At 43.6% G+C, this 13,810-nt stretch overlaps 1 protein-coding gene across 1 annotated transcript; it reads left to right on the top strand.

The window, feature by feature from the left end:
- Positions 1–540: 540 nt before the first annotated feature.
- HSPA2 (heat shock protein family A (Hsp70) member 2) lies at positions 541–6,057 on the top strand. The gene is made up of 2 exons (XM_069950247.1): positions 541–2,047; positions 3,914–6,057. The coding sequence occupies exons 1-2, from the start codon at positions 620–622 to the stop codon at positions 4,400–4,402; spliced, it is 1,917 nt and encodes a 638-aa protein (XP_069806348.1). The 5' UTR covers positions 541–619; the 3' UTR covers positions 4,403–6,057.
- The last annotated feature ends 7,753 nt before the right edge of the window (positions 6,058–13,810 follow it).

The following is a 13,810-nucleotide window of genomic DNA, read 5'->3' as shown; positions in this document are numbered from 1 at the left end:
TCTGAACTTCTTGCCGTACATCCTGCACATACTGGGTGAAAGTTGTAGGGCATGATGGGTAGGTCATGAGCTGAGGCGTGCTCATACAGTGGGATGCGTGTCCTCGGATCAGGGCTCCGACAGATTCCTCCCATAGTTTAATGAAATGCAGGAATTATCCACTGAAACCAAATAAGGATACGCGCTGGCCCGCAGCACGGAGACGTCTGGCAGCGAGCTGGAATGACAAACATAACAGTCCACGCCTTCTCGTCAAACTACACGTGTTAAGTCACATGGCCAGCTTTCCTGATCGCTGATTGGTTAACTGCATGGCAAGTCCCGCCTACCCCAGCGAAACGTGCAGAAAGTTCCGTCGTTGCCATGACAGTCAGTCCGGATTGACAGCCAGCATCCCTACGATTTATGATAGTGGAGCGTGATTGGTTACACAAGTAAGTGATGTCGTCCAATCATATCCTGCGTTGACGGGGCGCTTTGCTTTCATTGGTCTCCATGCTAGAAGCTGGCCAATGAACGGTGAGGGTGGGAGACTATAAAAACTAGTGCAGGACGGAGAGATGAGCAGTTGCTGGAGTCCTGCCTCAGAGTATATAGGTTATTATAGAGATTTCCCAGCATGGCTGCCACCTCTACAGCTGTGGGCATTGACTTGGGCACTACATATTCCTGTGTGGGAGTGTTTCAGCTTGGCAAGGTGGAGATTATTGCCAATGACCAGGGCAACCGCACCACTCCCAGCTATGTCGCCTTCACCGACACCGAGAGGCTCATTGGAGATGCTGCCAAAAATCAAGTGGCCATGAACCCGGCTAATACCATCTTTGATGCTAAGAGGTTGATCGGCCGTCGCTTTGACGACTCCACCGTACAATCTGATATGAAGCATTGGCCGTTTACGGTGATAAACGACAACTCCAAACCCAAAGTGCAGGTGGAGTATAAAGGGCAGAAGAAGTCGTTCTTCCCAGAGGAGATCTCCTCCATGGTGCTGATCAAGATGAGGGAGATCGCTGAGGCTTATCTGGGGAAGAAGGTGCCCTGTGCTGTCATCACCGTCCCGGCTTACTTCAACGACTCTCAGCGACAAGCAACCAAAGACGCAGGCACCATCGCCGGCATCAATGTACTGCGCATCATCAATGAGCCCACCGCGGCCGCCATCGCCTACGGGCTGGACAAGAAGGGAGGCGGTGAGAAGAACGTGCTGATCTTCGACCTGGGCGGTGGCACCTTCGATGTGTCGGTGCTGACCATCGATGACGGCATCTTCGAGGTGAAGTCCACGGCTGGGGACACTCACCTGGGTGGGGAAGACTTTGACAATCGCATGGTCAATCATTTTGTGGAGGAGTTTAAGCGTAAGAACAAGAAGGACATTAGCGGCAACAAGCGGGCACTGCGGCGACTGAGGACAGCCTGTGAGCGGGCTAAGCGTACCCTGTCCTCCAGCACCCAGGCCAGCATAGAGATCGATTCTCTGTATGAAGGTGTAGATTTCTACACGTCTATCACCCGTGCCCGATTTGAGGAGCTCAATGCCGATCTTTTCCGGGGCACCCTGGAGCCTGTAGAGAAGGCATTGCGGGATGCCAAGCTGGACAAGGCACAGATCCGGGAGATTGTACTGGTCGGGGGCTCCACCCGGATCCCTAAGATCCAGAAGATGCTGCAGGATTTCTTCAATGGAAAAGAGCTGAATAAGAGTATCAACCCCGACGAGGCGGTGGCGTATGGGGCGGCCGTGCAGGCGGCCATCTTAACCGGAGACAAGTCTGAGAATGTGCAGGACCTTCTGCTGCTGGATGTCACCCCGCTGTCCTTGGGCATCGAGACGGCTGGAGGAGTGATGACCGCACTCATCAAGAGGAACACCACCATCCCCACCAAGCAGACCCAGACCTTTACCACCTACTCCGACAACCAGCCCAGCGTGCTGGTGCAGGTCTACGAGGGCGAGAGGTCCATGACCAAGGACAACAACCTGCTGGGCAAGTTCGACCTGACGGGCATCCCCCCTGCACCTAGAGGAGTGCCGCAGATCGAGGTGACAATCTTTTATCACACTAAGATCAAATGGCCTTGGCAGACTGAAGAAAAATGTTGTTGTCACTAGCAACATCACAGAATTTGAAATGAGAACTGTGGTTGGTTGCTAGTAGGGATGGTCCGAACCGAGTTCGGTTCGGGTTCGTATGAACCCGAACTCTCGGTAATGATTCCCGCTGTCTGCCCGCTCCGTGGAGAGGGTGGATACAGCGGGAGGACCGCCTGGAAAACTGGGATACAGCCATAGCCATAGGCTGTATCCCAGTTTTCCAGGCGGTCCTCCTACTGTATCCACCCGCTCCACGGAGCGTGCAGACAGCGGGAGTCTGATGCCGAGCGTTCGGGTTCATATGAACCCGAACCTCGGCAGTTTAGGACCATCCCTAGTTGCTACGGACAGCAGACAGTTTTTAACTGTTTTGTCAGTCTCCCCCTGTGTTCCTATTGGAATCTGCTCTTGAAGTTGCAGGTGGCTCTTGCCCCATCCGTCCTATTACAGGCCACTTCACGGGTACCTTTGCTCTCCAGCTGGTGCAAAACTACAACTCCCATCATGCATGGACAGCTAAGGCCCTGGCTGTCTATGCATGATGGGAGTTGTAGTTTTGCAACCGCTGTAGAGCCAAGGTTCCCTACCCCTGGGCTACATTTAATGGGAACAGTTATCAGTTTTGAGAAGAGAGAACAGAGTGAACAGTTCTAGACTGCTGTTATATAGACTTCATGGCCATGAAAACCTAGCAGGGTGTGGCCCCTTTAGTGCCCAGAGCTTTCTGTGCTTAATGCGTCCTTAGCTCCTCTTTTCAGTGCTGAGTTATTCTTTAGGGGTCTCCAGACTCAATGCAATGTCTGTCACTCATGGGAGTAGTACAGTCAGCCTATACATCTATACATGCCCACAGACTGCAGTATACCAGGCTCTATGCTGATCTGTATTAATGAGTGTATGACAACAAATCCTTATCTGGGTGGGTTCTGATCGACTCGAGCATGCTCGAGGTTCGCTCATCTCTAATAAGAGTTTTAAATAGAAGTAAATTACAACTCTTAAGTCTTCCAGTGCTTATCATCTGCTGTATGTGCTGTAGAAAATGGTGTTTTCTTTCCAGTCTGACACAGTTCTCTGCTACCACCTACAGCACATACATAAGCTGATGAGTACTGGAAGACTAGAGATTTTTAAATAGAAATAAATTAGGAGACATGTGCTACTCTGTTGTACAGAAGCAGGGATTTACCTCCAGCCTTTTTGCTCCTGTACAGTAGTAAGTGGTAACATTTTTAGGGGGGCAAAATTGTGCACCCCTAGGAATTTTGTGCACAGGGTAACTGCCTCCACAGCCCCCTGTCCCTTCATGCTACACCACTGGGGGGCAGCCCTCCAAACTAAGCTTTTTTAACAGGAGTTAGAGTTATGCTTTACAGCAAAGCCAATGGACATAGGCAACACTAGACAAAATCTGTCTCATTTTCATAAATGGGAAAGGTGCCTGGGCATGCTCTGTGACCTTTGCAGAGATCACTCGATGGGGTGAGCAGAGATGTGAGCTTCATCTGTTGTCTCCTCTTTATTGGTGTCACCATTCACTGTAATGCTGTAGAGATCACTTTATAACAGCCTCCTCCTTATCATCACAAGCAGAACATGAAGTCTCTGGTTAATTTTTGGCTTTGTGGTCAAAATTATTTTATAATGCACCGATACCAGTGTCATGTAGATCATAACATGGGTAAAACCTGTGCATCTTGGCTCCATGTCCTTATTTTACAGAATGATTGTTTCTTTACAAACAAAGGTGTGTGACATGTATTCATTGTTCATTTGTTTTGTGTTTTGTTTTTTGTTTTTTTGCATTTGTTTCAGGTGACCTTCGATATTGATGCCAACGGCATCCTGAATGTGACAGCGGCCGACAAGAGTACCGGTAAAGAAAGCAAAATCACCATCACCAACGACAAAGGTCGGCTGAGCAAGGAAGACATTGATCGAATGGTGAACGATGCTGAAAAGTATAAGGAGGAAGACGAGGCCAACCGAGAGCGTGTATCAGCCAAGAACGGGCTGGAGTCCTACACCTACCAAATCAAACAGACTGTCGAAGACGAGAAGCTGAAGGGCAAGATAAGTGACCAAGACAAAGAGAAGATATTGTCCAAATGCAAGGAGATCGTTGATTGGCTGGAGAAGAACCAGATGGCTGAAAAAGAAGAATTTGATCACAAGCAAAAAGAGTTGGAGAAGTTATGGAACCCAATCATGAGCAAAGTCTACCAGGGCGGATCCGGACCTGGCGCCCCTGGTGGTGCTGCAGGGGGAGCAGCCGGGGGTCCCACTATAGAAGAAGTAGATTAGATTTACATTAGGGTCTATAGGTTTTTATTGCTATATAAGTTGTATACTTTTACTCTTTTTCTCTCTAAAGTTGCTATATTTTATTTTTATCACATAATAGTGGGAATTAAGGGACCTAAAGGAAATCTCCACCCTTATGTAATTTTCCATAGCGCCGGTTAGTGCCAACGATGCCAATGCCCTGGAGCATCACAGTTGCTGTATTACTAGCATGCATGAGGCAGCTTTGATCTCTGGTGTTTCCGTGCACTGAGTACAATCACCGGCATTGTTGGGCTCTGCGATGAAGCCGCCGCAGATACACCAGCAACACAAAGGTGGAGATTTCCTTTAATTCTTGTTGACTTTTTTCAGTTCTGTTGCAGTTGCCAAAGTTATAGCGCTAATGCTCAGGGTAGTAAGAGTGAGCTCCTCAGGAGTAGGATGTGTGCTTCGTGATCCCATTATACCGTTGGTCTGAAAACAAAGTCATGTGGACATATGAGAGAGATCATTATAGTTTATTACATATGCTGCTGTTCTACTGTTGTTCTTCAATGTGAACTGTCACATTGATCGTGTAGTCTGATCTGTGGACAGCATGTTATACAGCAGACTGCTATATAGTTTTGCAGGAAGAGATTCAGTATTACTTATTTTATTGAAATCCCTGCTCATTCTGTGCTTAGGAGTCTAAATGTGATTTTTGTGATCGATAGCCTTCCCTGTATAAGTCTGCATACAGATATAGCTGTCAGCCACTGAGTAGGACCTCCCACTGGACTCCTAATCTTGGCATAAGTTATACTGAATCTTTTCCTCCAAAACTGTATACATATCAGTCCTGCTCTGTAACACGATGCCCTGAGATCTGACTGTCTGATCAGTGTGATATGTTACCTTTTTATAGTGTTTTCCTTTAATTATTCTCCATTTAGTACCATGGTAGATGGCAAGTTGCAGTATGGCAGAATACAGTAGATGCATTGTAATTCTCTGGAAGGAGTTCATCAGTCATATAGTCAATATCTGATATATCCATGCCCTTTACTTAGTTCTGTCATTTAAATATATATATATATATATATATATATATATATATATATATATATATATATATATATAGTCCGGGTAGGCGGGTACAGGATCTGCGATAAACAGCAGATCGCAGGTGTTGCTGACTTTATGTTTAGATATTACAACTACCATGATCTAGTGATGATGATTGTATTTCTGCATCTGTCGCCTACCTTGTAACAGATAACCTGGTAATACGTTGAGGTCTTTGGTTTAAAAAAGTTTACAGATTCCAAGAATATTGCTAAGTCTTAACTATGAAGCTCACTTCCTGCGAGACCTTCTTCTAGTAGCTTTAATCTTCATACAGAGGATAGCTCAGTGCCTTGGTCTACAGTGTTTTGCTGGGAGCTTGCTAAAGGGGCCTATTGACAAAATGTGCAGTTTACGGCTATGCTGCCACTTCGGGAACATATCTGACAAAGGCGGCCGTCTCATTATATAGACGGTTGCTAATAATGATCGTGATCATTATTAGCCGCCGTCTATATTATGTGACGGCCGCCTTTCCCTGCTATGTTCCCAAAGTGGGAGTATAGCCTACTACTCTTCATGTGTTCAATCTTTTCCCTGTATGTTAATAAAATATTTTTTCAGCAGGTTGGTTATTGAGTTTTCTTGAGAATATGCTCATAACTTTTTTTCTTTTTTATTATTCTTTTTTTTTTTTTACCCAAAATGAAGCTTGAAGGGCATGTGTCACTTATATTTTCTTTTACTGATTAGAGTCAGATACAAAAAGTTGTTCTTTTATTCTACTCTGTTTCTATCTTCTGACTGTAATTTTTTATTTAACTTTTTGTACATTATTGTGGGGGCTGCCATCTTGCCTGAGCTCTTTTTAACAGCATTTAGTGACATGCTTTACAGCAAGACCCATGGATATAGACGACAATTGACAGTGTTTGTCCCCTTTAGATGAATTTAAAGCGTAACTGTCATTTCAGGGCCATTTTTCTGAAAACAATAAATATCAATAGTACAAGGCGTTTTAAGAAACTCTGTAATAGGTTTTATATACCAAAAGAGTTTCCTTCTGTACTGAAAAAGCTAATTTCCTAGCTCCCCCCTCACTTCAGAAAAAGCAGGATTTCTGTGTCCATTATGTGTCTATGGAGAGGGGAGGGGCTGAGAGGAGTGAGAGAGCACGGAGCAGTCCTGCACAGCACATCACCCTGCAATCTTCTCTCAGTAAGTTACTAGATAAGCACTGACCTTTCTGACCCCAGAATCCAGGGGTGCCTAGACAGTCTACAAACAGCTGACCTTCATGTCTCCTCTTCTTGCTCCCTCATCTCCCTCGGCCCCTCCCCGCTCCATAGGATATAATGGAGACAGCAGAACCCGTCTTCACTGTCTTCTCTGTAATGAAGACGAATTTGCCTGATAATGCACAGATAAGAAGTGAGGGGGGAGGCTGGGAGATTGCTTTTTAAGTACAGAAAGATTTTTTGTCTAATAAAACCTATTATAGTTTCCTAAAATCGCTTATACTACTGATTTCTGCAAGAAAAAAAAATATGACAGTTACGCTTTAAAATATTACTAAGCATACTCTGTGACCTTTGAAGAGGTCATTCCACAGGAAGCGACTATTGTCTTCTCTATCTTCTGGTGTAACAATGCAATGCTATACAGATCACTTTACAGCAGCTTCCTCTTATCACCAGACACACAGGAAGTATCAGCCTAGTTTTAGCCCTAGTGGTGAGAATGAAAACTGCAAGATATCAGGATTATTTTATAATATAGAAAGAAAAATGGAAAATTAAAATAGTTTTTACCAACAATTCTTAAAAAATATGTTTAACATAAAAACATTATTTAATCATTTTCTGATGACACATTCCCTTTAAGGGGAACCTGTCATATTTTTCATGGTGCCTGAACCACACATCATTAGAGCTGCTTCTTCCCTCCCTGCTGGCCTTTATTGATAGATCTGTTTGTGTGGATTTAGGGAGAGATTTATCAATCAAAGCTGGTATTCGCAGCAGATCTGCGGCCTAGTTAGTAGAGGTTACCCCTTTTTTTTATCTTTATATAGAAAGAAGTTTTTTTGCCTAATGTAAGAGTGTGTCCAAAGTGAACATAGGCTGTAAACTACAGATGTAGGAGATTTTATCTTACAGCGACTCTGTACCCACAGTCTGACCCCCCAAACCGCTTGTACCTTCGGATAGCTGCTTTTAATCCAATATCTTTCTTGGGGTCCATTTGGCAGGTGATGCAGTTATTGTCCTAAAAAACTACTTTTAAACTTGCAGCCCTGGGTCAAATTGGCGTGACCTAGAGTGTCTATGCCCTAGGATTGCGACACCTCTCCATCCCTCCTCCCCACCCTCTTCACCATTAGGAATGCCTCGAACTATTTTTTCAATTCATCACCTGTCTGAACAGTGAACAGGTGCTGGATCGTTAAGGCACCGCTGCACTTTTCAGACAGGTGATGAATAGGAAAAATCCTGCCCGGGGGTGTTCCTAATGATGTGGAGGGAAGGAGAGAGGCACGGGTACTCAAGGCCATGCCAATTTGACACAGGGCTGCAAGTTTAAAAGTTGTTTTTAGACTATACCTGGATCACCTGCTGAACGGACCCCAGGACAGATTTTGGATTAAAAGCAGCTATCCGAAATGGTTTGGGGGGAGGGGGCAGATTGTGGGTACAGAGTCACTTTAACACTTATCACATTACTCAAAATTTAACCTGACGTTTATCATGTTACATATTACGATGCAGCAAACTTTAACTTGATTTTTTCAATGGTGCTTAATGAACTAAATATCAAGTACGCTTGCTGCATCATGTTACATAATGCGATAAATGTCAAGTGAAAGTTTGCGTCTGTGTGATCACTAACCATCATTGTGAAGTTTACAGAGAATGCAAGAAAATCATTTGCAGCATGAATTTTAATGTAACAATTTTAGGCTGCGTTCACACTACGTATATTTCAGTCAGTATATGTATATTTCAGTCAGTATTGCAACCAAAACCAGGAGTGGATTAAAAACACAGAAAGGATCTGTTCACACAATGTTGAAATTGAGTGGATTGCCGCCATTTAATGGCAAATATTTGCTGTTATTTTAGAACAACGGCTGTTATATTGAAATAATGGCAGTTATTTACTGTTATATGGCGGCCATCCACTCAATTTCACCATTGTGTGGACAGAGCCTTTCTGTGTTTTTAGTCCACTCCAGGTTTTGGTTGCAATATGAGGACCACAATACTGACTGAAATATACGTAGTGTGAACCCAGCCTTAATATGGAAAATGAATTTTCTTCCCCAGCATATAATATCTGACGTTTAAGTACATAGCGCCCATTGAATCCTGTTGTAAAAATGATTTACAACACGGTACACTTATTTTATATACTGTATCCCTCCGCATAGGAAATAGGTATGCCAATGTATCCCACCCCAGTATATGCTAAAATAGACATTTTATTTTATATATATATATATATATATATATATATATATATATACCTGAAACCCCTGTTAGGTCCTAAGTGTATTATCCCACGTTTCAAAGCAATTCAAAAACCAAAGAGAAACCGCAACATATAGAAAATATAATTGCACAAATTTAATTGAACACAAAATACAAATAAAATCATAAAAATAACAACTATGAAAGAAATGTAAACTACAGGTGAGGAAAGATAATACAGACGGGGTCCCCCTCTAAAGAATACTATTTACGGTGATCTGAAAAGATGTGCAGAAGAAGTCAATCTCACAACAAATCTATGTACAGTAGCTGCCAAAAGTGTGTCTGTCAAAAGTGCTTAAAATAAGTACCGTAGTACAATTGCACATACAAAAATGGTGTCCCGGTGATAAATGGTGATAATATGCATTGTAAAGTTCAGGTGCCAAACGTCATATAACGGGAACAAAGTTAAAATGCCAAGTCCCAGAATCACTGTGCAAAGGAGACATCATATACACAAAATGTATAGAGCTGGCTTAGGAGAGCCATATACAAATTGCACACATGACATACTGTCCCGGCTGCAGAGTGGAAAGTGCATTGCAGGGAATAGACTACAAGTGCAGTACCTGGATTTTGATCCACTGTTACGTACTGCATTTTTTATTCTGTTCCCTGCTATCCTGTTCCTCTCTGCAGCCGGGACAGTACATAATACAGTATGTGCAATTTATACCTGGCTCTACTATGCCAGCTTTACAGTGTTTATAGGTTTTTATAGCTTTTTCTAGATTTGTGTTAGTTCAAACTATCGATTTAAGCTGAATCACCCAACCAACTAATGTGTAAAAGGGTCTCCCAACTCTACCTTAAAGTGACTGTACCACCAGGCCTAGGCTGAAGCACTGGAGACAGGCAGACCCACCCTTAGTGGGAGGAAACCCCGCCCCTCTATGATAGGGTTCCATTGATTCTAATGGAGTCATGTCATGGAGGGGCTGGGGTTTCCTTCCACTAAGGGTGGGTCGGCCTGTCTCCAGTGCTTCAGCCTGGGCCTAGTGGTACAGTCACTTTAAGCAAAGGCTGAATTTTAACTTTCGGAATCCTTTTGTTTCTAAAGAATTAAAGGAGTTGTCGAGGAACGTAAAGCTTTTGACATATGGCTTGTGACATGTTACAAAAAGAATTACTTCATACCCCAATGCCCCAGGGCCCCAGTGTGACAACTCCCAGTCCCTACTTGTCACCGCTGGCTCCTGTCACCAGATATCTCAGCAGGATTGCCTCAGTCACTGAGATGGGACACTGCTGTGGTCAGTGAGTGGGCAGCTTCTGCTAAGATCGTCAAGGAAAGCAGGACTCGACAATAAGGAACAAGGACCAGGAGGCAACAGAATTGCAGCTGTGGGGATGGGTTAGCTGAATATAACTTGCCTTTTTATTTTTACACACCCCAGCCAATTCAAAAATGTATTTGTGACTTTAAAGGGGTACTCCAACAGTTTTCTTTCAAATCAAATGGTGTCAGAAAGTTGTACAGATATGTAAATTACTTCTAATTAAAAATCTCGTCTTCCAACACTTATCACCTGCTGTATGTCCAGCAGAAGGTTGTTTATTGTCTCCAATCTGTCTCTGGCTGTTTATTGTCTCCATATTTCAGTCAGTATTGTGGTCCTCATATTGCAACCAAAACCAGGAGTGGATTAAAAACACAGAAAGGCTCTGTTCACACAATGTTGAAATTGAGTGGATGGCCGCCATTTAATGGCAAATATTTGCTGTTACTTTAAAACAACGGCTGTTGTATTGAAATAATGGCCGTTATTTACTGTTATATGGCGGTCATCCACTCAATTTCATCATTGTGTGAACAGATCCTTTCTGTGTTTTCAATCCACTACTGGTTTTGGTTGCAATATGAGGACCACAATACTGACTGAAATGTACGTAGTGTGAACCCAGCCTAAAGTGTAAAAGGGGCATGACCACTATGGCCTGTAAAATTTACCATGACTAACACCAGTAAAATGTGAATCATAGCGGGTATCTAAAGATTTATTAAGGGGACAATTGCCTCTTAAAAAATCTGCTAAAACAAACACAGTGGGAAATGCTGGTTTCAGTAAATTCCCCTCTTTGTGTCCCTGGACAGATCCTTTAAAGGGGTTATCCAGTGCTACACAAACATGGCCACTTTCTTTCAGACACAACACGACTTTTGTCTCCAGTTCAGGTGCATTCACTTCAATGAAACTGAGCAGCAAAACCCCGTCCAAGCTGGAGACAAGAGAGGGGCTGTCTCTGGAAGAAAGTGGCCATGTTTTTGTAGCGCTGGATAACCCCTTTAACCCTTTGAGGACCAGGCCAAAATGACCCAGTGGACTGCGCAAATTTTGATCTTTGCGCTTTCGTTTTTCCCTCCTCCCCTTCTAAGAGCTCTAGCATTTTCAGTTTTCTATCTACAGGGCCATGTGGGGGCTTATTTGTTATAGGAATAGTTGTACTTTGTAATGGTGTCTCATTTTACCATAACATGTATGAGGGAATCCCAAATATATTATTTATGAAGATATAAATAGGTGAAATCGTAAAAAAGAATGCAATATGGTAATGTTTGGGGGTTCCTGTGTCTACGTAATGCACCATATGGTAAAAGCGACATGATACTATTACTCTATAGGTCAGTCTGAACATAACCATATGCAGGCTTACACAGATTCTCTAATGTTATATATATATTTTTTTAATGAAATTCTTTTTTTGGCACTTAAATATTAATAAAATGGGCCTATTGTGACGCTTATTGTGACGTTTTATTTTTTCACCTATGGGGCTGTATGGGGTGTCATTTTTTCCGCCATGATCTCTAGTTTTTATTAATACCATATTTGTGAAGATCGGACGTTTTGATCACTTTTTATTAATTTTTTTTTTATATATATAATGTAACATAAAATCGTTAATCCGCGCACTTTTTTCCCTCTTTTCGTCTACGCCGTTCACCGTTCGCAATGACGCATGTTATATTTTAATAGATCGGACAATTACGCACGCTACAGTATATAATATGTGTATTTATTTATTTTTATATGTTTTATTTATATAATGGGAAATGGGGGTGATTTAGACTTTTATTGGGGGAGGGGTTTTGGGACAGTGTGTTAGTGATTTTAACTTTTTTTTTTTTACACATTTTAAGTCCCTTTGGGGGACTTATACATATATAACTTTCATGTTACACACTGATCATTGTTATGCCATAGGCATAGCATTGATCAGTGTTATCGGCGCTCTGCTGATTGAGACTGCCTGTGCAGGCTCAGTGACCAGAGTGCGGATCGGACCGCACGGAGGCAGGTGAGAGAACTCCCGCGGTCCGTTTTAACGATCGGGACCCCTGCAGTCACACTGCAAGGGTCCCGATCGGTAAGTGACAGGGGACTCCCCCTGTCACTTACACTTAAACGCCGCGGCTGCGGCGTTTAAGGAGTTAATCAATAGTGGGAGGAAGGAGTATCACTCAGTAGTATATTCTAGGTGGAAACGAGTAAATCTAGTATAGATAGTAATCCACCGGTTCTCTTATAGAAAATTAAGGACAAGGTAGTCTCGAGTTTTCAATTGCAAGTGCTTTTGTGCATCATTTATTTTGTAACACTGGTAAACACAGACATTATCCGACGTTTCGGTGAAGGCACCTTTCTCTAGGAGCCTGTGACGCAGCCTCGCGAACCTCCAGCCACGCTTCCCGGACCGACACCTGGTCCTGCCATCCGGTGCCTCATCCCCCACATGTACTGTGTGGAAACCATCGGCACACCCGGATCCGCTATTCCAGGCAGGCGCAGCCTTGCCAGCACATCAACATCCACAGTCCCTGTTGATATCTACTATACAGACTCCTAGAGAAAGGTGCCTTCACCGAAACGTCGGATAATGTCTGTGTTTACCAGTGTTACAAAATAAATGATGCACAAAAGCACTTGCAATTGAATACTCGAGACTACCTTGTCCTTAATTTTCTATAAGAGAACCAGTGGATTACTATCTATACTAGGTTTAAGGAGTTAATGTCACACTGCAGCGCGATCGCTGCAGCGTGTTATTAACAGTGAGGTGCCGGCTGCTAATTGCAGCCGGCCCCCACCTGCTATGAAGCACGCTCCGCTCCGGAGCGCGCTTCATAGCTCAGGACGTACCGGTACGTCCAGGGTCGTCTGGGAAAAGGCTTCCAAGATGTACCGGTACGTCCTAGGCCATCTAGGGGTTAAGCTCCATTCACTTCAATGGAACTGAGCAGCAAAACCCCGCCCAAGCTGGAGACAAGAGAGGGGCTGTCTCTGGAAGAAAGTGGCCATGTTTTTGTAGCGCTGGATAACCCCTTTAAGCTGATTCAGAGGTGCCTGGCATTGTTTTCCACCTCTCTCTTCAGCCAAGCAGAGCATGCATGTGTATTAGGGGGTTAGGGTAAGAGGACTGCAGACAGAATGACTGTACAGAATGACATTTATTGACGTCTCATCAAACTGTTCTGTTTTATTGCATGAGACCAGACTGGACTATACGGCTCAGCGTTATATGTACCGATAATATTGTGAGTCATAATGAAGGATTTTGGCGCCTGGCTGATTCCCATGATCATAACCGTGTAATGTGAAGAAGTAGCTGGCATCAAGCTGGCATTTTCTTGGGCTGTTTCCAAATAAACTGCAGGGAGCGGTGATGAAGAGTAACCTGAGATGTAAGAACTAATGTGGAAAATTACCAGCAGCACAGGCTGAGCCCTGACGCATGGCTTTATAGCTGAAATATTATTTTATTTGGCTTCCAAACATTTATTTTTTCATATTTCCTGTTGGTATCCTAGTCCAGCACCAACCCAGAGCCGTGTCCCTGCAGTGGG

Source organism: Dendropsophus ebraccatus, chromosome 13, assembly GCF_027789765.1.
Source record: "Dendropsophus ebraccatus isolate aDenEbr1 chromosome 13, aDenEbr1.pat, whole genome shotgun sequence".
Lineage (NCBI taxonomy): Eukaryota > Metazoa > Chordata > Amphibia > Anura > Hylidae > Dendropsophus > Dendropsophus ebraccatus.
The sequence above is the reverse complement of the archived record's forward strand: the minus strand, read 5'-3'. Positions and strand labels throughout refer to the sequence as shown.

What these genes read in the sequence shown, in the direction of transcription:
- HSPA2 (XM_069950247.1), top strand. Translation starts at nt 620, where the DNA reads ATGGCTGCCACCTCTACAGCTGTGGGCATTGACTTGGGCACTACATAT. An exon ending in GAGGAGTGCCGCAGATCGAG is followed by an intron (nt 2,048 to 3,913) that starts GTGACAATCTTT and finishes CATTTGTTTCAG; the next exon opens with GTGACCTTCGATATTGATGC.